The 21302-nt window shown below is 38.6% G+C and overlaps 1 protein-coding gene across 6 annotated transcripts in view; it reads left to right on the forward strand.

Moving 5' to 3' along the window:
• Positions 1-16425, forward strand: part of KLF12 (KLF transcription factor 12) — a 490726-nt gene extending 474301 nt beyond the window's left edge. For all 6 annotated transcript variants that reach the window (XM_053563730.1, XM_053563729.1, XM_053563731.1 and 3 more), the window contains one exon: positions 6938-16425. In XM_053563730.1, the coding sequence (XP_053419705.1) occupies positions 6938-7119 (182 nt within the window). In that variant the 3' untranslated portion in view covers positions 7120-16425. The remainder of the gene's footprint in view (positions 1-6937) is intronic.
• Positions 16426-21302: the final 4877 nt, after the last annotated feature.

Below are 21302 nucleotides of genomic sequence, written 5' to 3' on the forward strand. Positions count from 1 at the left end.
CTAAGGCTCTTTGAGCAGAGTGTGGTACATGGTAAGTGCTATATGCTTTAGTGAACATTATTTTATCAAAGATATTCATTATAGAATTGCATGAGGAAGAAGGAAGGTAGTTCCCCTTGGTCTTTATTATCCATAGTGAAAAATATAGGTGATTAATTCAGTCCAGACAAGTCAGTGGGCCAGAGACTAGCATATTGATTACTTACTTGATAGAATGGCAAGACCAAATGGATCAAAGTTATAAAATACAACAGATGGTGTGCTTGGCCTCTAAAGTTTTATACTTAAAATGTTAGGAAAATCAGGAGCCATTTCGAGCTTTGTTTTATTAACATTTCTTTTCAAAACCAGAAAAGTCTTGACTATCATGACTATAGAATTAACTATCATCTACTGAGTGCCCGTCATTGGCCAGGCAGAGACATGTGTATTTTTGAGTTTCTCAACAGTGCTATAGGTATAGGTAAGTATTCCCATTTTACAGATGAGGTAACTGTTTCAGAGAGCTGAGCTCCTTAGCATGGATCCATTTTCAAACAGGTAACTGGGCCATGCATTCTGCCTGATTTCAAAGCCTGGGGTATTTTATACCCCCTTAGTCCATGGAGAGGGAAAGCAGCCTGGTCTATATCCACAGACAGGTCAGGGGGCCTTATAATCCCAGCTCTTTCTTGGCCTGTGGATGGCTGTTTCCTCCTCTTCAAAGTACCTAATTTTCTTTCGGATCTAAAATTCTATGAACTTTTATGAACTACTGTAACAAAAACCAGAAAGACAAGATAGGAATCTCGATTCTGTTTTTTTCCTCATATGCAAATACCATTCCTCAAGTGAAACAGATTGTCACAGCAAATATGTTGAGCCTTGAATGTAATGAAGCTCATTTGTCAGTGTCTGGGGCCCTGTAACTTTATAAAAGTTAAACAGGGACACATTTCAGAAATGCACTTCTGAACCTAAGAAAATGCCTGTGCTTCCTGTTGCAAAAGGTGTTCCTTTTCAGTTGCTTGAGAAAATAATAGAAGCCGGTGAGAACATGGGTGTTTTGTTTAACACAGGTTTTTTTCAAACTGCACATTCCTCTCTGTGCGTTGCTCACACGTCATTTTAATGTGAAAGGGCACAGTCTTTTGTCTCTGTACACACTTACCTTTCAGCATTTCACATGGTGAGCTGGGAGGTACCTGAAAAAGTTATTTTTCTTTCATAGGTTTCGGGACTCCATTCAATACCTGGTGTTTTCTTTAGACTTTATTATGCCTTCTGCTGGGTAAATGTCATGGAAATGCATTTAGTGGCTCTTAATCCTTTTCTTTAACCAAAACTAAAAGGCACAGCCATTTTTATAATACATCAGTTTGTTGATGGTTTCAAGAAAAAAACCCTAATGTGAGTTTTTATTTTCCTAGGACACTTAATCTATTTAAAAAATACCTGTAAATACACACCCACATACATGTTGGCTACGTATCCATATAAAGTTATATTTAAAATGAACTCCAAGGAGTTTTTAGAATGAAAAATTAATAAATTCTTCTTTGGTGGAGGGGGGTCTCTTTTTTAATCTTTAGAGGACTACTTCACTTAAAAAAAAAATAGAAGCTCTTGCTATTAGTTTTGGTTAACATGTTCCTTTTTCAGAAGTTTTCATAGTGCAGGTTTTTTACAGAACCAAAGAAGGACAGATTGTGCTGAAAATGGTCATATTCTTTTTTTAAAATACAGAAACTTGAAATAGCCTAAGAATTTGTCATGGGATATAGAGACCATTACTTTAGAATGGAAGACCTAGAATTTAATAAACTATACCTCAAAGAGAGTGCCATGGTATCACACAGCTGGCCACAGATCACCCAACTAGGGGCCTTTGATTTTTCTTACCCCAAAACAACTTTATGTCTCAATTGAAAAAAAAAAAAAAATCATTCACTAAGACCTATTGGTAAAGAAATACACCATACCTTTTTCTATAATTTCACTATTTCGTAGGATTGATATAAGCAACCAAAAATTTTTGAAAAACTGACAGTGGAGTCAAAACTTGAGGTTGTTTTGAAAAATATGAAATGCATTTTCAAAGATTTTGTCAAGAGAGATTATATGTATACTTGTAGGTTTGACAAAAGGAGCGGAGAAGGTGGGTAGCTTCATTCCAGGGAAAACAGTTTTGAATAACACATTCGCAGAATTCTAATTCATTTAAATCTAAGGCGAATTTACTGTATCTGAAGAAATGAATGGAAATTATGTTTATAGTCACCACGATCATCAAGGTGCAGCCTCATTTGAGGCATCTGAATCCCTTTAACTGTCCAAACCAACTCTTACCATAGGAACATTTTTATGGAAAATTCACTTGCCATTCTGTCCTTGCTGTTGACTCTTTAAAATTCAATTAGCTATTCTCTAGCAAGTTTTAAAGGAAAGAAGACAAAATGGAAGATTCTGTTCCCCATTATAGCCTTCCAGGGCCTGTTTACATATACCACCAGATAGGCAACAAACATATTTGTCATTTTAATTAGTTTTTCACTCCAATCATGAGTTTTTTCCTGTTATCTTAGTGTGTCTATAAGATAATTGTACCCTGTAAATTCTTTCAATGCTCAAGCATAAAATGCAATATGCAACGGGACCCAAGACAGTACTTACTATGATTTTTTGTATCCATTTCTAAAATTTGACTAGTGCAAAGAGAACATTTATTAATTTGTTGAATTTTTTAAATGAAATACTAGGCACTTTGTGGGTATAATCAAAACCTAGATCTGTCTTGAAAGAGGGGCAGAAGTCAGTTCTCTGCATGGTCACAATCACCATCTTCACTCCCCCAAACCCTATACCTCTGCTTCTAACTCTCAAGAGAGACTCGAACATCTTGTTTTCTTTTTCTTACTTTCTCTCTTTTTTTTTTTAAGCATGAAGAGAGAATGCCTAAACTCCATTTTTATTAATAAGGCAAGGAGAGTAAAGAATCTTTTGCACAAGATTTTTAGATAGGGCCAGGCGTGGTGGCTCATGCCTATAATCCTAGCACTCTGGGAGGATGAGGATTGTCTGAGCTCAGGGGTGTGAGACCCTATCTCTAAATATAGCCGGCCATTCTGGTGGGTACCTGTAGCCCCAGCTACTGGGGAGGCTGAGGCAAGAGAATCACTTGAGACCAAGAGTTTGAGATTGCTGTGAGCTGTGACGTCACAACACTCTACTGAGGGTGACAAGTGAGAGTTTGCCTCAAAAAAAAAACAAACAGATTTTCAGATAGTAAAAGGAAAGTATATATTTTTATATGGAAAAATTTAAGGAAAAGTCATTTATGCTCAGTTAATTATATTTACTGTTTTCTAATATATATCTTCCCTCTCCTCTCCCTCTGTGGAAAAGGCTTCATTCATTTATATGCATTTATTCATCAATTAGGCCCCTATAGCTTATAAGTTTATGTATTATTCTCACTGGTTTTATTGATGGAGTAGGGAAATATTCACTGTTTGTGTTTCTGAAGCCTCTTCCCTATTTTTCATGATCACTTGTTACCCTTGATCATGCCTAGTGATTACTTTTCCAAGTTTGCACTGTTTCCCTGCTCCACAGTTGTGGACTTAGAGATAAATCTTTGCTACAGTTTATTTCTCTGCCCTTCCCCCCCTTTAAAATGCCCATCTTAGAATTGTTATTCAAAACATCTCTGACAGAGAACATTTATTTTCTCAGTTTAAAGTTAATTTAAATTAAATTTAAACCACAGTTGAAAGATTTGTCAAGAGAGGTTGTATGTATACTTGTAGGTTTGACAAAAGGAGCAAAGAACGTGGGTAGACTTCTTTTCAGGGAAAAGAGTTTGGAATAACACATTTGAAGAATTCTAATTCAAATAAATTTAAGGAAAATTCACTAAGCTTCTACTTTCTCATCCTTCCCATGTTGTAACACATCATTATTCCCAGTGGCCATTTTAGCACAACTGTATTTGAAGGAGTTGGGGCTGGGGCAGGACTTCATGATTGTGTAGAATCATTGCTTTGAGTCACCAGGTGAAGTGGAGAGCCATTCCTGAATCTTCCTCCGTCCTGACTCTCATCCATCATAGGTTACCTTTGGTCATGACTATACTTTTTTAGTGACAATAAAGACCGAGAAGATAATTTTTAAAATCTGATAAAATTAGATGAGCCTTTGGGAGAGTCACTGATTTCCTCTTACTGCCCAGGACATAAAGTATTTGACATGAAATACCGTATCTGTTTATTATTGAAAACACTGATGGAATTTGAATCAAAGATCCTAATTTGAGAATACGTGATTACACTAATAAGGAAAATATTCATTCACCTATCCTTTGTTAGGCGAGTGTTAACAGTGTGTAAGAGCTAATACAATGTACAAACCATGAAAGTGGTTGTGTTCTTATAAAAACTTAGAGACACTAAAATTTAAGTTTCATATAATTTTTGCATTCACAAACTATTCCTCTTGGTTTTTTTACCTTTGAAATTGTAAAAGTGGAGACCAAGTTTGTTAGCCCTCCAAGTAGAGAGGACAAAACTACCATTATTAAATAGCCAAAATGAAAGTTTGACTGTTTTCATTTTGAAGAAGAAATTAAAGAACTCTTAAGTGTCTGAATCGGGTATTTAAGAAAATCTAGATAGCACCTAAGATGATAAATTGTCTCTACGTTGGGCCGTACCACCCCTCACATCCTTCTTACCATAAGCCTGGAAGTTGGTCTGCCCCTCATTGCTCCTGCCTACCTCCCAGGCCCATCCCAGTACGAAGCCCATTCCTACACTATCTGGAATGGCAAGGGCAGAGTCCAGAGCTTTTCCAATCCTACACTTCCTCACCAAGAGAGTAACACACATCCTACTGCCTCACAACTGAGCAGTGTTCTGCTCCAAATAAGAAGATCCTTTATTCTTCTCTTCTTAGGCCTTAATACCCTCTTCCATAGTAACACAGGATATAGCTAGGATATGGCTCCGTGGTGACAAACATCTACTAGCTAAGCTCAGTGCACCAAGGATGGAATTATTTTTGAAGAGATGATTTCTATCAAGCTTAACTTCTTAGAACCCATGCTCATGGTGTAAACTTCAAAAACACATGGAGATGGCATATAACATATAAAAGCAGGCTAACAATTACCGTTGATGCACTGTATAATAGACCTCCAATCTTTTTATGTTAGGGGTTTTGTTGAGTTTTGTTTGTTTAATTCCTGTTGAGCTCTGGTCAGTAAAGAAATGCAAATGTGGATTTTTGTCTCCTTAAGATGATCAGAAGGAATCAGGAGTTGAAGTTTGGGGTCATTTGAAATAACCTGGAATATCCTATGGTCTACAATTAATGCATTATATTTCTAAATGTAATGAGTCTGAACTATTCACTCTCTTCTGAAACACCCACTTGATCCGAAAAAGGACCTCATTGATGTAGCAATTGAGTGAAAAATACTGGGTCCTGTTTGGTCTAGTTCTCTTATGTAGGCATTACCTGGACATGTCATTTACAGGGTTCAGTAGTTTCCTGTGCATGTGCCTCTCTGTGAGTGGGTGTGTGTAGGTGTGTGTTGGAGTTTTATTCATTCATTTGAGTATTTGTTTGGCACCTACTCTAGGCTGTAAGGATACTAAAAATAGATTCATGGTTCCAGAACTCCCAAGTATTCAGAAGCTGGTAGGCGAGAAAGATCTCTAAATAAAATCTGTACAGTATGTTGTGATAGGAAGCAAATAAATCCAGGGTACTGGAGAAAGTGCAGCTAACTCTGAGGATGTGCCAGAGTTAGAAGGGGTAAGAATTATCCTCCCCATGGTAGTATAGTGAGAAGCTCAGGATTCAGAGCCATCCACATGTTTTTGCTGGCTTTAGGTAAGTTACTGTGTTGAGCCTCAGTTTTCTCACCTGTAAAATGGGGTTAACGGTGCTCACTTTGCTGCTCCATACATGGAGATTAGCAAATAGCTCCCTTCCCTATTTTAGGCCCTTGTCACCAGAGGCCATGTGTGGCCAAGAAGTACACTGGAGACTATTTTTTGTGGGGTTGCATGGGGACAGGGCACCCATTCTGAATGAGAGCCAGGAATACAACTCACCTGGGTCAACTATTGTCCGGCTTCTCCTGGGAGCTCGTGTAGACAATGGGTAGTGTATCTTTTTCCCAGCACAGGCTTTGCATATTTTACTGTCCTTACAAGTTGGCTGAGGGACCTGGTCAAATTACATACTTCTTCAGACGGTCTTTCTCTGCTGAGTTTCAGGGCCCACACCAACTTGATAATTCCTCAGGGCTTGCCCTAATTCTGAAAGTTCTGAAAAATGTATTTAAACTTTACACTACTAAGCTATCTAGGATTCTTTCCTAATGGGTGAGCAAAAATAGACATTTGTGATGAATGATACTTAATACCTAATTTCTGGAGATAGAGGAGTGCTTTATCTTGTAATGAAATTGTGTGCATATACTCAGTGACTGATAAATGGACATTGTGTCCTAAAGTATCCTTAAGCCACCTAAGTGATGCAGGTTTGGAGGGAATGTGGTATTGAAACAAAGCATTGCTGACTGCCTTTTTATAATTCTTTTTGACTTTCAGCCTTAGAGCCCACTCAAATTTGACAGGGCTCTGGTAATTACTTTTTAGTCCCCCAATGGTGATTAGATTCGGTGGTAGTCAATGTATACCTTGTGGTATTTTGTGGGCAAAGTCATCACCCAGGACTCAAATGTTAATTAACTTGCCAGATGTCACAGCAGGAAAGAGGAGATTGAAACCCTCACCTGTCTGACCCCAGACCTGCTGCTGGGACAGTGAGGTCGAAGAGTTACCAAATGGAAAATTCATTGAGAACGACAGTTTCCCAAAATAGAGTGCTGGCATGGTTAAGGAGAAGTGATGGCACATCAAAGCTTGTGTCCCTTTGTTTCTTGCAGGAGAGAAACCCTACAAGTGTACCTGGGAAGGCTGCACCTGGAAGTTTGCTCGTTCAGATGAACTGACAAGGCATTACCGCAAACACACGGGAGTGAAGCCGTTCAAGTGCGCAGACTGTGATCGCAGCTTTTCCCGGTCAGATCATTTGGCCCTGCACCGCCGGAGGCATATGCTGGTGTGAGGAATGCTGCCTGTCCAGCTGGACATAAGAGCTGGATCTCTTAGCGGCACCCAATTCAGCAGGGCTGAATCCCCTTCACAGTGTTAACGCGAAAGGGCATCACCAATCCCATGATGTCTGAAAACAGAGCAGGAAAAAGAAGGAACGAAGGAACGCGCCTCCTTTCGGTCTGAAGGTAACCCCCATCATGGCTACATGAGAACCATCTTCACACTGGCCTGGGAGCTCAGTGACACACTTGCTGAAGAGACAGGCATTGTTTTCCGTGCTGTGTACTCTGCCATTTACAGATGTTTGTAGCGTGTACATTTTCTGAGCTGTCAGACATTTTGTTACTGATATCTTAAAGGTCATCTGCCACAAATGGATGGCTAGAGCAAGACCTTTTACATTTGGGTGATTCTCTCATCATCCCGCCCCTTTAACCCCTTTTTACAGAACTTTTAGTTACTGTCTGAGTAAGCTAGAACACACATCCGATCTGTTACCAGCAAGCAGCATGAAAGTAGAAAAGAAGAAGCTTTTGGAGAGGTGCCATTACCTGAGAATAAAGAGGCACTCAAGCCGCCCGGGCAGTAGTCATGGTGGCAGCCAGATGTCACTCGTAACTTGTCGATCTGCCATGCCCTGAAGAGAACCAACATTGAATCTTTCATTTGTGTGTCGTTGATTGTTTTTGTTTTGTTTTGATTCTGTTTCGTTCATCTGTTTGAGCAGAGGGGCAGCGACATTTCAGCTGAAGTCTCGCCATCCTGGTCTCTGCCCTGGCATGGACTGGCACAGAGGTGTCCTGTATAGTTGAATAGGAAGAGCCTGTCTAAAAAAACTACTGCCCCACTTCAAATTGCAGTGTTCTGTCACCCAGGCATCATCATCTCTTCCTGCCCCTAGTATTTGATTACAAGGAATCGGGGGGAGAAAAAAACTTTCTTAGACACACTGGCACCAAGGTAAGAGGTGAGGCTGCCCAGGCAAAGTCAGTAAACATGAAAAAATCAGACAAAAGCAGAGATGGAAATAATGCGCCTCTTGAGGAGAAAAGCAATAACGAATAAAAGAACTTTCCTACAATAACTTCACTGAGGACTCACGTTACCAATTTTCATACTTACTAAAGGGATTGTAAAAAACACCCCAGCATTTCAGATGTCTTGGTTACATTTACAGCACTGAGGTAATCTGCTGCTGTTCATTGTCCTGCTTGGTTGAGTACCACAATTAAAGATTATGCTCCCCTTTTCTTGTTTGAAAACAGTTATTTTGGTGACCAGAAAGGCAAGGGAGGCATAACTAGGAATTAACTCTTCAGTTAATGGGTCAGTTGTCCCTGGAGCTGAGTCAGTGGAAAGGGACTGCTCCCCATAGAAAGCCCAACCTGGTGCTAGTTTCCTGTCTTGGAGAGCCAAGAGTAAGGGACTCTCCATGAGGTTCTTCTATACAGATTTCATTTCCTAAACTGTATCAGGACCCAGGGGTCCTGCTCTGGCATCTGCAGGGATATTGAATCTTACTCATCCTGTGCTGAGGATGAGAGGAAAGTATGGTCCCACCATCCCCCCCAAATTAAGAAACTTTGCAACTGGTGAAGTGTACAGCAAACAAAGCAATACATCACCAACAAGCATTCTCTCAGAAAAATGATCCTATTTTTTGTCCCCACTACAAGCTGAGTTTTTTTCCAGCTTTGTGTGGCCGAGGGACTTGGTGAGATTTTGTTGTTGTTGTTGTTGTTAGAGTTTTTTATAGCTTAAAATATAAAAGGTCTTCAAAGACCTTTGCAATATATTTTAATTACAAACACTTGATTTGGGGAATTGCACAAATTAACCTCACAATATTACTAGCTCATTTTTAAATGTTTGGGACATTCTGAAATAATTTCCAGTTGCAGAATTATCCTTTTCAGGATCATCTTTTAATTCAGATAATCTTATTCTGATAGAGCGAGAACCATGAACATTGAAACAAGGATAATTTGTGTTGGATGGTATTAAAAAGGAATTTTTTTTTAATGTTAAGCAACAGAATAATGATTTTTAGGTCAAATTCTGGCTTCGAAAATATGTGCCCTGTATCATCTGCCAGTCCTGAAAAATTTATCAGGCCATTTCCCTCCAACAAGGGCTGCGATTCTGTTGATAAATAGCTTCCTTAGCTACACAATCTCCTACCCACCAACCAATGGGTTTTTAACCACCTAGACAGTTTGTTATCTGTACTGTATGCAATTCCTACTTCACCTTGCCTGTGATTATTCATGATAGAAAAAGGTCTCTTGATACGTGCCAGTACTGGTTCCTGCTTAGTTGTTGAACCCCTGACGCTCGCCCCAGAACCTAGTTGGCAGGTAGTAGGTGAATCACTCAAGTGAAGTGTAGGTTTGCTGGAGCTCTGCCTGCTCTCAGGAGAAGAGTCGGTCCTTTTCTCTGCTGAGAGTTGTCTTCAGAGTATTGCAGGTAGACTCAGTTTTGGAGATTCATAAATCTGACAGGCAGTGGAAGCATCCTGAGTGACAGCTTGGTTAACTTTAGCACAGAACTGAAAGAACTGCATTTCTTTAGTAACGTAGGAAAAACTAGGGCAAGGGAGCTTTTCCTCCTCATCCTCGGAAGGTGGCGATCGGACCGAGAGGAGACAATGAGCGTGCCGTCGCATTCTGCCATTTCCCCCTAACGGCGACACTTCTAAGGCAGCAGTTCTCAACCTGGGGGTCGCGACCCCTTCCTTTGTGACAATGAAAACACATCGCGGCATGAGGAAGGTTGAGAACCGCTGCTCTGAGGGGTCCAAGCACAAGAAAGTGAATGAGTCCCTGATCTAGCTTGGGACATCGCAAATTCCCCTGGGTGAGTTTTCTGAAACTTTTTCTCCACAGAAAAGAAAAAGTGGTTTGGGCCAGAAGGAGATGTCTTCAGACATGCAGAAGGCTCCATTCCATCCCACGTCCATTTCGAGGGTCTTTTAAAAAGCACAGTGCGTGATGAGCAACAGCAAAGGGGTTGCTAAAGAACCTGTCAGTTGTTCCCTAAGTAGAAGCCATTCTTTGGTTTTCAATTGGAAGCAGTTCACTTTGTAGCTGGGCGTGCGTGCATGGTCGAGGACTTATCCACATAAAACTGTGAACAGCTTAAGCAGCCGCAGTCACCTCTCTCTGGGCAGTGTAGAGATTGGTTTGAAGGGAGTTATATTATTTGTAAAGTTATGAGGTTCAGGCTTTGAGGTTTTAAGAGTTCCCTTTTCAAATTCTGATTCTGAGTTGTCTGGAAGAAGATTGACACTTCCCATCCACTTGTATCCTCACCCTGTCAGCTGTGTACAGACTCTGAGAAGGCTGCTTGGTAACTTGTCTTAAATTCGAAGGTAGTTAGACAATTTCCAGTGGCTTTACCATAAAGACTATACCCCTGCCTGGCATCACTTTTACAAAACACTACAGAACATTTGTTTTCAAAAGCAGTTGGATAACAACGTAAACCACATTTTTTTAAAAAAATGAGCACTTTTTATTCACTTTAACATTTAAGTGGGAAATAGGAAGATGGAGGGGGAAAACTAAAAAATGCAGTAATGTTTAAGAATGCTGGTTCTAGGGGATTAGAAAGGCCATTTTCATGATGGTTGGAATTTGAAATAGCTTAGGCAAAGATTGTGTTCATTTTTATGCAACTCTTTATATTCAAGTTGCCATTTGTGTTTTAAACATAAATAGAATTCTGCACTTTGAAATCAGTTCATTAGAAAGATAACATGTGCTTGTATATGGATAAAGATGCAGTATTCCTTATTCTGTACTTCATTTATTATGCTTACCAAAGCTGCAATTCAAGAAATCTGGTGAGGTGAGGCCTTCAAATGTAATAATACGCCTTTGTTATGTTGTTAATGACTGCTCAGAAGTGTAGCCATCATGTTACTGTAAAGGTGTAGTAGCATTTACAGTGAGGATTGGCAGAAATTAATCAGTGTTAAGAATACCAGCATCCATCTTCCAGTCTTTGTGTAGGGGACTGAATGTGAGGTAACGTTTAGGAATCATAACAGGCCCAGAAAGCCTTAATGTTCATAGTTCATAATCCAATCTCAGATTTTTGCTCTTTACTGATGCCTGTAAACTTAGCAATTCAGTGTACTTTCTGGTATAACAATCATTAACTAAATAGCTTCCTTTAGTTTTTCTGAGGAAGTACATCCCATAAGTCTTTTTTAGTTTGATTTGCCTTAGTTTAGAAAAGGGATTTGGAAGTCATACCTTCCATATGACATTTCTACCCCTCCCTACACCGCCTTCCACTTAACAGAAAATCCTAACACACACGTGTGTATACATCTGTATATGCAGCAACCAGTGGGTTAATAAATATCAACAAAGAACTTTTTTAAAAGAAAGAATTTATAATAATCCGTGCTGTCTAGAAAATGTCAGATATTTACCTTCTTAGGCAATCAGCTTATCATACTATATATGGCTCTGCCTGCATTTTATAGTTAAGAAATGTACATAAAATTAAAATGCTATATTTTCACAGTTTCATTAGAGAGTAATGTCCGTATAGAAACTCACATCCATTGGTACTTTAAATATGCTAAATACTGAGCAATCGCAATAAAAATTCAGATTTTCATAAGAAAATGGAATAGAAGGATACTGCATCTTTAAGAAAATAGAGTGAAGATATTTTACTGTACTCGTAACATGTGATAGTGGAAAAAGTATTTTCGAACTGACAAATTTTACAGAGGTTGTAAATAGTTTGATGAAGTATGTTGGAAAAAAAAGAGCTTCTAGTTTTCATCAAAATAATAAAAAAAAAAAACACTTGTTCAGATATGCCTTGTATATCTTACAATGAGTGATATTGCCGTGGGAACTCTGTTCCTCTTTGTCAGAGCGCATGCTCTGTGAGAATGGAGTGTCCACTTGTCATGGTTTAGCCAGGAGGATTTAAAATACAATAAAGTCATTTTAAGTTGCAGACAATTGATTCCAAACCAGTAATGTCTGTTCCTGAAAAGGGGGAAACAGTTGCACCTGACTTTACTTGTACTAAAGAGGAGCATTTTGCAGTTGTTCTTTTTTTTTTCTTGGTTATCTTCCTCCTCAACAAAGTGGTTCTTGAACAAAAAGAAAAACCATGCAGCTATTTATTCCTGTTTAATTCCAGAGGGACTGCTTTTAGGTGTAGCTACATGTTGATGAGATTAAGTGCTGGTTATGGCCACGTGTTAAATGAGTCTATAATGGCAATAGGAATAAGCCAATGCCCATTTTCAGAAATGAATTAAAAGCTGAAAGTGCCTGTCAATAAATATGATGACCAATGAGATATTCCTGTACTTTTACGTAGCAATAATTCTTCATCAGACTGAGTTTTTCCTACATGTTTTGAAAGCACATACACTGAGTAAATATGTACACATAGTAAATTGAATCTGTTTATATATCCACAAAAAAACTTTTATGTCATTTAAATATGCCTAATCTTATTTCCTTTACCTCCTTTTTTAATTAGATCTTTCTAACTTTCAGAATGTAAGAATGCAGATCCGAACATAAAGGTTATCTTCAGTGTACAGAAAGGCATATGATAATTATAATTGGTTAAAACCATGATTTGCCTCTAACTTATAAAGCAGTATGTATAGCTCATAAACTTTCGTTTAGTTAAAAATGCCAATTTATTTTAAGCAAAAGACTGAAGGATATTTGTTTTATTTTATCTACCTATATCAAATGCACAAATTCATTTTATGTTTTTTCGTTCTCTTTTCCTGTAATACTTCCTATTATCACCTAAGAACCATTTTGGAATGCATGCTGAGTATTTCTCCCCCAAAAGTCTACTGAAGTACTACTGATACTTAGGAACTATTCAACCAGTTTTGCAGTGAGTCCCCAAAATTTACATTTAGAACTTCACAGGTGTTTCCTGTAATTGTTTTACTGCTAAAACAGAGATAAAAGTAGAGTCATGGATGAAAATAAGCAAAGAGATTATGTGAATTGACATGACCTCTGGAAATTTTCCAACCCTGCCATCTTAAAGCACAAATTCACACAAACAAGCTGTTGAGGCTATCACTGAAATTATACTCTTTGAGAGCCAAACATTTGGTAAGAGCAATTTTAAAAGTATGACGGCTGTGATTAAACACTCAGACTTCGAGAGTAGAGACTACTGCCATGGGCAGTGCTCACCAGACCCTGGGCCTTGAAAACCAGCCACTGTTTTCTCCTCCAGGTTTCAGAAAGGAGGCAAGAGAGAAGGATGGGTACCCAGTTGGGGGTAAAATAACTAAGTGTCTTAGGAAAGATTCTGGGTTCCTTAATCTCATGGAAGTCAAGTCTTCTCACAGGGCTGCTTTTCACGAGTTGTCTGAAAGTATTAAAATACCTTGAAAGGTCATAACGTTAGCAAACAGTGAAAATAAAAGCTATTCTTTATTAAACACTATGTGCCAAGCGCTAGGCTAGGCAATTTTTAGCTACATTACCCCCAATTTCTGTACAGCAGTTCAGCATTTTATGGGTGGGAAACAGGCACGGAAAGGATGGCTGAGTTGTTCATGGACACAGAAGAGGCTGTGAGGCCGTATCCTTTCTCCTGTACTATACTGCACATGGCTTCCTAGCAGCCGCCCTCCTGTATGGCCAAGTAGTTTATTACAGGCAGCACGCATGCCTAGTCATTGTGATTTCCAAGTAAAATATTGAGATGTGATTACAAATTATTTCATCCAGAGTATTTGAAATCAGACCTCTCCTGGACAGTCATGCATGAGGGATCATTATAAACAAAAACAACCAGATATCTCCTTGAACTTGTCATTTTTCTCCTTAATGTCTGGCTTGGAACTCCCAAGTCATCAAATCTTGGTAGCACGAGTTGGTTCTCTCAGTCCTGCATACTTCTTTGTGTATATAATAAATGCTTTTCCACTAATATAGATCTGTAAAATCTGCTTCAGGTGCATTTGACATTAGCTCCGTGGAACTAGTTTTTAACATCAGAGCCCCATCTTGGCAGTTGTGAATGGGCAGTTGTGAACGTGGTGACAATCACAAACCTTCAGATTACAAGCAAAGAGAGAATAATGGATCATTCCTTTTCAGATGTCTAATAGCCTTATAAATAATTTGTTGATAGTATTGTTAGTTTAATTGCATCTTATGTAATAAGCTGTTCAACATCAGAGAAATGAAATCCCTCCCTCTTTTCTGTGTAGAACAAGGTCTCTGATAGTATTGATTCATGAAAGTACTAATGGATTTAGAAAACATTAAGAGAATGTCATTTCTCCTAGTGTTTCTGTTTGTAAAAATGAATCTCCTGAATTAAGGTCTTTTCTCCCTGTTACTTGGCTGTGGGAAGAGATAAAACCTGTATAAACAAACTCTCTTCCATGCTGAAAGTGAGCGTTCCTCATACACAACCTTCTGCAGACTGAGGCTCTTCTCAGTCAATTGGATTTCACAAGCAATAATTTCTCAGCAACAAAAACCACAACTTTGAGCTGAAAAGAGATGAATAACAGAAACAGTCCCATTTTAGTTTACAAAACAGTTATTCTAGGGCTGAAGCCTCTGAACAGCGAATGGAATAGATGGGTTGCGTACTTTCTCTTTCCGGACTCCTTATGAATTATATCCTATGTTTTCCAAAGCAGGTTAGCCAAGACTTTTCACAGAGATTCATTTTTGTTCAGAAATGAGGGTGATCGGGCAGGTAGGATTTGGATACAAATCTGGTAGTAAAAGTGTTCAGATCATAAAGTAGATATTCTAGGGACATACCAATATCTTCCCTTTCTGCTAATTTCATGCTCCAAAGATACAGAAAAAAAAAAAAAAACTTATAGAAAATGCTTTTGCCTACTCTTCTAGTTTTCCTATGGCAGAATTTTGGGATTACATCCTTAAACTTTCTTACATTGGATGGGTGTGGTTGAACTGGGGCACTGGTGCCTATATTCAAGGCTCTTTCCTATCAACTTGTCTGTCTACAATTTGTTGTGTTTAAAGATTCATTTTTAAAAATCTCACCGTGCCCTCCATGGGGCGGTGGCTGTATTGTTTTGTTCGTGTCTATGTGGGATGCATTGCATCACATGGCAAACCAACTTTCTGTGGATGTGAGATAACTACTTACAAAACCAGCTGGAAAACATCGTCTTATGTATTATGTCATCCTGCATCACAATACAATTATGTGTACCATAACATGCTCATTTAAGAAAAAAAGAGAAACCAGCAAATTCATGTTTGTCGATAGAAGAATGTACTCAGAACTTTGTGTTGTGAAACGATGAGAACAGACCACCTTTAAGATACCCACCTGCCACTTAAAATGACTTAGCTATAATTAGTAGTAGTCTAGACATTGTTCTTGGTGTGTGGGGATCAATTCTAACGTCATATTCTTTGGAATAAATCTCTCAGTCATATTTGAAAAAATACATGGGAATAAAGAAAAACATCATCGTTGGCCAAATCAAGCAGGCATCTTTTTTTCTTTTCCTGAACACTTAGCTCATTTTACATGGTGATTGGATCATAAGATCTTTCTGTGTAAAAATACAAAAACATCCTTTAGTGTACAAAACAGTTATTCTAGGCCTGAAGCCTCTGAACAGCGAATGGAATAGATGGGCTGCGTCTGATTTAGCTTAGGATGTCAACTTTACAAAATACTCTTGGGTCCCTGGCCCCAGAGAGTTAGAGTGCCCAGAGGAGGTCCTACCCATTGAAGCATAAAGCTCCCCAGTGATGGTGGCAAGCAACTGTGTTGAGTTCTTAATCTTCCTTTGACTTTCTGTTCAGAATTTTTATTGCAAATTTATTTCTCTAGCTTATCTAAAGGTCTAATTTCCCAATAGTTTCCTCTGCATTTATATACTCTGTAGTGTTTAGGTGACCCCTGTTATAAGTTTATTAATATTATGTAAGTGTTGTTCTTGTATTTATGTATAGTGTATGTATTGTAAATATACTCAGAGCTTTTTTCCTTTTACTGTAAAATGGTGATTTTTTTTTTTTTTTGCCCTATGATAATGTAAAGGGAGACCCTCCTAATGAGATTCTCTCAGAGGATGATTATTCCAGTCTATTCTCAGAGATTTAAATGAACAAGTGTTATTGTTTTTAATGGTGTCTCAGACATTCTGTTGGTGCATTGCTTTTCTGTATTCAACTTTCCTATGAATTGAGCTGTGAACTGAAATAGAGTTTAAACCTTTAACTGTATGCATTTGTATAATTATCTGAATGAAGGCATGAAGGTTAAATAAAGCATTTTGTATGGAACAAAACTCCCTAATGATTACTAAGGCTGACTCAGACATTTTCAAAATCATAGTTATTAACCATTCTAATTAAAACTTTGTTATGTAAAGTTTTACTATTTGTGTATAGTAATTTAAAACATGGAACAAGATAGAATCTCACCTAAAAAAGAGAAGGAAGCTTTTATTTCGTAACAACCAGCACCTAATGAGGGATTTCTAACTTAATATTTTAATGAATGTAAAACTAAAGTGTGGTTCAAAAAGGTAAAGTGATGTGAAAGACAGATCTTTCACAGCCCAAAATTTAATTCCCATGAATAATAATTTTTTCAGAGTTTCTGTATCATTTAAGTGTAGAATGAACCATCTAGCACAGCGGTTCTCAACCTGTGGGTCACGACCCCTTTGGGAGTCGAACGACCTTTTCACAGGGGTCACCCAAATACATCCTGCGTATCAGATATTTACATTACAGTTCATAACAGTAACAAAATTATGGTTATGAAGTAGCAATGAAAATAATTTTATGGTTGGGGGTCACCACAACATGAGAAACTGTATTAAAGAGTCGTGGCATTAGGAAGGTTGAGAACCACTGATACAGCACATGCTAAGGTTAACTGATTTGTGTAGATTTTTTAAAGAAAATTGAAGTCTTTTGAAAATAAGACACAAATGAGTAGAGTATCTGTAAATAATTGCTAAAATAAGTGCTTGAAAAAAACTGTTTAAGTATCTTACTATATAGTGTCTTTCAACTGAAGACCTAGAAAAATCTATTCTACAAAGGGAATGTAGTAAATACTACTAATAATTATGTTGAAGAGAGACAGGTGATAGATAATTATAAAAATATTATTTGAGCACTTCTCAGAAGCAAGGCAGTGTTCTAAGCATTATACTTGTTGCCTTTATTCATGACAAAAATCCTGAGTTAGATGAGGAAATTATCCCAATTTTACAGAGGAAAAGAAAAGGCACTGAGTTGAGGTAACTTTCTTGGTCATTCTAATTTCAGCATGCATGTCCTCAGTCACTCAAGGGATGTTGGGTTATAGAGGTGGAGAAAGGATGGAAGGTGGTGAGGAGGGTTGAGGTAGAATAGAGAATAGTCATGAGCGTCATAGACACAGTCATAATTATCTTTCATTATGTAAGCAAATACATAAATATGTAAATAAACCCAACAAAAAAATTGTCCTTCATTTTGTGCTCACCAAAACCAGAGTGTAGTATAATAATTCATAAAAGTCAGTCAGAGACTGAAACAGGTTGTGACTCGCTTTGTTACTCACTCAAATCCATTTTCAAATGAATGTTGAGTTCTGTGAAGTTCTGTTGCATTCAAAGAAATTGGAGAAGGCACTGGGGGCTGCCCCTCACACTCTGCCCACAGATGCTCACTCCTTTCACTTTGGGGGAGGCACAGTACACATGGCTTTGACTTTTGCGAGCCCAGCCCTACTTTGAGCACTGTAAAGGAATCTTGAGAAGTCATTTCCTCTCTCAGTGAGAGCCTCCTGAATACTGTCTTGGTGATTATAACCCCAGCCTTTGGGTGGCGCCTGTGGCTCAGTGAGTAGGGCGCCGGCCCCATATGCCGAGGGTGGCAGGTTCAAACCCAGCCCTGGCCAAACTGCAACCAAAAAATAGCTGGGCGTTGTGGCTGGCCCCTGTAGTCCCAGCTGCTCCGGAGACTCGCGTAAGCCTAAGAGTTAGAGGTTGCTGTGAGCTGTGTGACGTCATGGCACTCTACCCGAGGGCCGTACAGTGAGACTCTGTCCCTAAAAAAAAAAAAAAAAAAGGAAATAACTCACTAAAAAATTAAATAGTTCTTTGAAAATTGAAGCCATAAACTGTTAAGTTCAGCTTTACTAAATTATTTGTAAATATTATAGTTGTGCCATTGCAGAAATATTGAGTGAAGGCAGGGGCCAACAAATTGGAAGAGTTTATCTTGCAGGAGGGCAAAGCAAGATGGTGAACAGAAACCTCCAGTGATCATCCATCCACCTGAACACCTAATTCAGCTATTCACACCAACAGGCACCTTCAGAAGAACCAAAGATCAGGTGAGTAACCATGCTATCTGTTTATAACATGTCAAGGAAAGAGGCTCTGACAGAAGACAGAAAAGATAACCTTGCTTTGCCTATGCCACCCCTCCCCCAGCCCCCAGCAGTGCCCCTGCCAGCCTGCTAAGTGGAAACAGGATCTGTATGCCCAGAGGAGAGAGAGTAAAGCAGTTGTAGGGCTTTGCTTTGAAAGTCAGAGCCAGGGCAACACAGCACAGAGCAGAATTGTGCCAGTGCCCATGGAAGGAGCATCTGACCAGCTTGGCCAAGGGGAAAGCCTCCTCTCTGAGCCCAAGTTCCCTGCTAGCCCCACCACTGGCAGACAAACAGCTCTAAATTCATACTGAAGTCAGGGCACAAGGGCTGCAGTCCTGGGGCAATCCCTGTGGCTGTTCTGGATCAGAGCCAGTGAACTTGGAGTACCTGAGTGAGGCATTAGCAGCTGTGGCCAAGGCAGTGCCTATGTCGCTCCTCCCCCAACTTTAGGCAGCATGGCTCAGGGAGAGTCTTATTCCACTTAGAGAAAAGAGGACTTTGTTTTGCAACTTGGGTAGCAGCTCAGCCAAGGTAAAATAAAATACCATACTCCTGAGGCCCTTGAGTCCAGGCCTTAGTTCCTAGATGACATTACTGGACACACCTTGAGCCAGAGGGAAATATGTTACCTTAAAGAGCAGTCTTGAAAGGATTCACCATCTGCTGACTAAGGAAACCTTGGACTTTGAATAAATATCAGAGGTAGCCAGGCAATAGTCACCACTGGCTTTGGGTGCAACTAGACTGACTCCAAGTGGGGCCTGATGCTGATGGCCATAAGAAAATGCCCTTGTCACTCCTCCCTCAACCTCAGCAGCCCAAGACAAGGAGTGAGAGACTTTGCCTGGTAATTCAGGGAATTCTCTTACATCTTACCCAGCCTCTCCAAAGAATTTCCATCAGGAGTCTGCAAGAGTCACAGCATTAGTGAATTTGGGACACCCCAATTGCTAAAACGGCTGCAGTGACCAGAGACTTAGACCACAATACTCAATTTCCATTGAATACCTGGAAAGCCTTCTCAAGAAAGACAGGTGCAAAAAAGCCTAGACTGTGAAGAATAAAATGATACCTAATTCTTCAATGCCCAGACATTAACAAACATCCACAAGCATCAAGAATAACATCTAGGAAGACTTGACCTCACAAAATAAACTAAATAAGGTACCATGAGCAATTCTGGAGTGATGGAGATACGTTACTTTTTAGACAAATAATTCAAAATAACTGTCCTGAAGAAGCTTGATGAACTTCAAGACAACAAAGAGAAGAAATTCTGAAGTCTATCAGAGAATTTTAACGAAGAGTTTGAAATAATGAAGATTACAAAATCAGTGTACACAAATCAATAGCTTTCATATACGCCAACAACAGTCAAGCTGAAAATCAAATTAAATGCATAGTACCTTTCATAGTAGCAACAAACAAAAATAAAATACGAAGGAACATATTTAACTAAGGAGGTGAAAGACCTCTATAGGGAGAACCATATAACAATGAAGAAAGAAAACACTGAGAATAGAAATGGATGGAAAAAAACATATGTTCATGGGCCCCCAGAATCAACATTGTTAAAATGGCTATACTACCCAAAGTGATTTATAGATTCAAGCAATCCCCATTAAAATGCCAAAGTCATTTCCCCCAGATCTATTTAAAAAAATGGTTCTACACTTTGTATGGAACTAGAAAAGACCCCACATAGCCAATGCAACCTTATGTAATAAGAACAAACCAGGAGGCATCACTTTATCAGACCTCAAGCTATACTATGAAGCTATAGTAATCAAAACAGCATGGTACTGGCACAAAAACAAAGACATAGACCTATGGATCACAACAGAGAACTCAGATGAAATGATCTTTATATTTTCCTTTGATTTTTGACAAAACAGATAAAAACATACACTGGGTAAAATAATCCCTGTTTAATAAATGGTGCTGGGAAAACTGGATAGCCACATGTAAAAGACTGAAACAAGATCCACACCACTCACAAAACCTTGGTGTGTGTCACACTTTATGGGGGCAAGACATGATTGCAAGAGGGACTTTACCTAACAATTGCAATCAGTGTAACCTGGCTTATTGTACCCTCAATGAATGCCCAACAATAAAAAATAAAAAATAAAAAAAATTCTGATGTAAAAAAAAAAAGAAAATTAACTCACGATGGATAAAAAACTTAAACCTAAGGCAGGAAACCATAAGAATCCTAGAATAAAATTATGGAAAAACTCTTATAAATATAGGCCTAGGAAAATAATTCATGAAGAATATCCCAAAAACAATCACAGCAATGACAAAAATAAGTAAATGGGACCTGATCAAATTAAAAAGCTTTTGCACAGCTAAGAACACAATCAAAAGATAACATGCTCTGGGTGAAGGGAACACTTATAACATTAACTTAAAATGTACAAAAGCAGATTACCAAGACATATGTACCCCTATAATATTCTGAAATTAAAAAAAAAATTCAGTAACTTAGACATGAATCAGAGTCTCTTACAGCACAATTGACCAAGCAGAAGAAAGAGTTAGTAAGCTTGAAAAATAGGCTATTTAAAGATACACAGTAAGAAGAGATAAAAGAAAAGAATAAAAAAGAATGAACCATAGCAACAAGATCTAGAAAGTAGCTTCAAAAGAACAAATCTAAGATTGGCCTTAAAGAGGAGGTAAAAGAGTGACTGGGGCAGAAAGTTTATTTAAAGAAATAACAGAGAACTTTCGAAACCTAGAGGAAGATACCAATATTCAGGTACAAGGTCATAGAAAATCACACAG

This window comes from Nycticebus coucang, chromosome 15, assembly GCF_027406575.1.
Source record: "Nycticebus coucang isolate mNycCou1 chromosome 15, mNycCou1.pri, whole genome shotgun sequence".
NCBI lineage: Eukaryota > Metazoa > Chordata > Mammalia > Primates > Lorisidae > Nycticebus > Nycticebus coucang.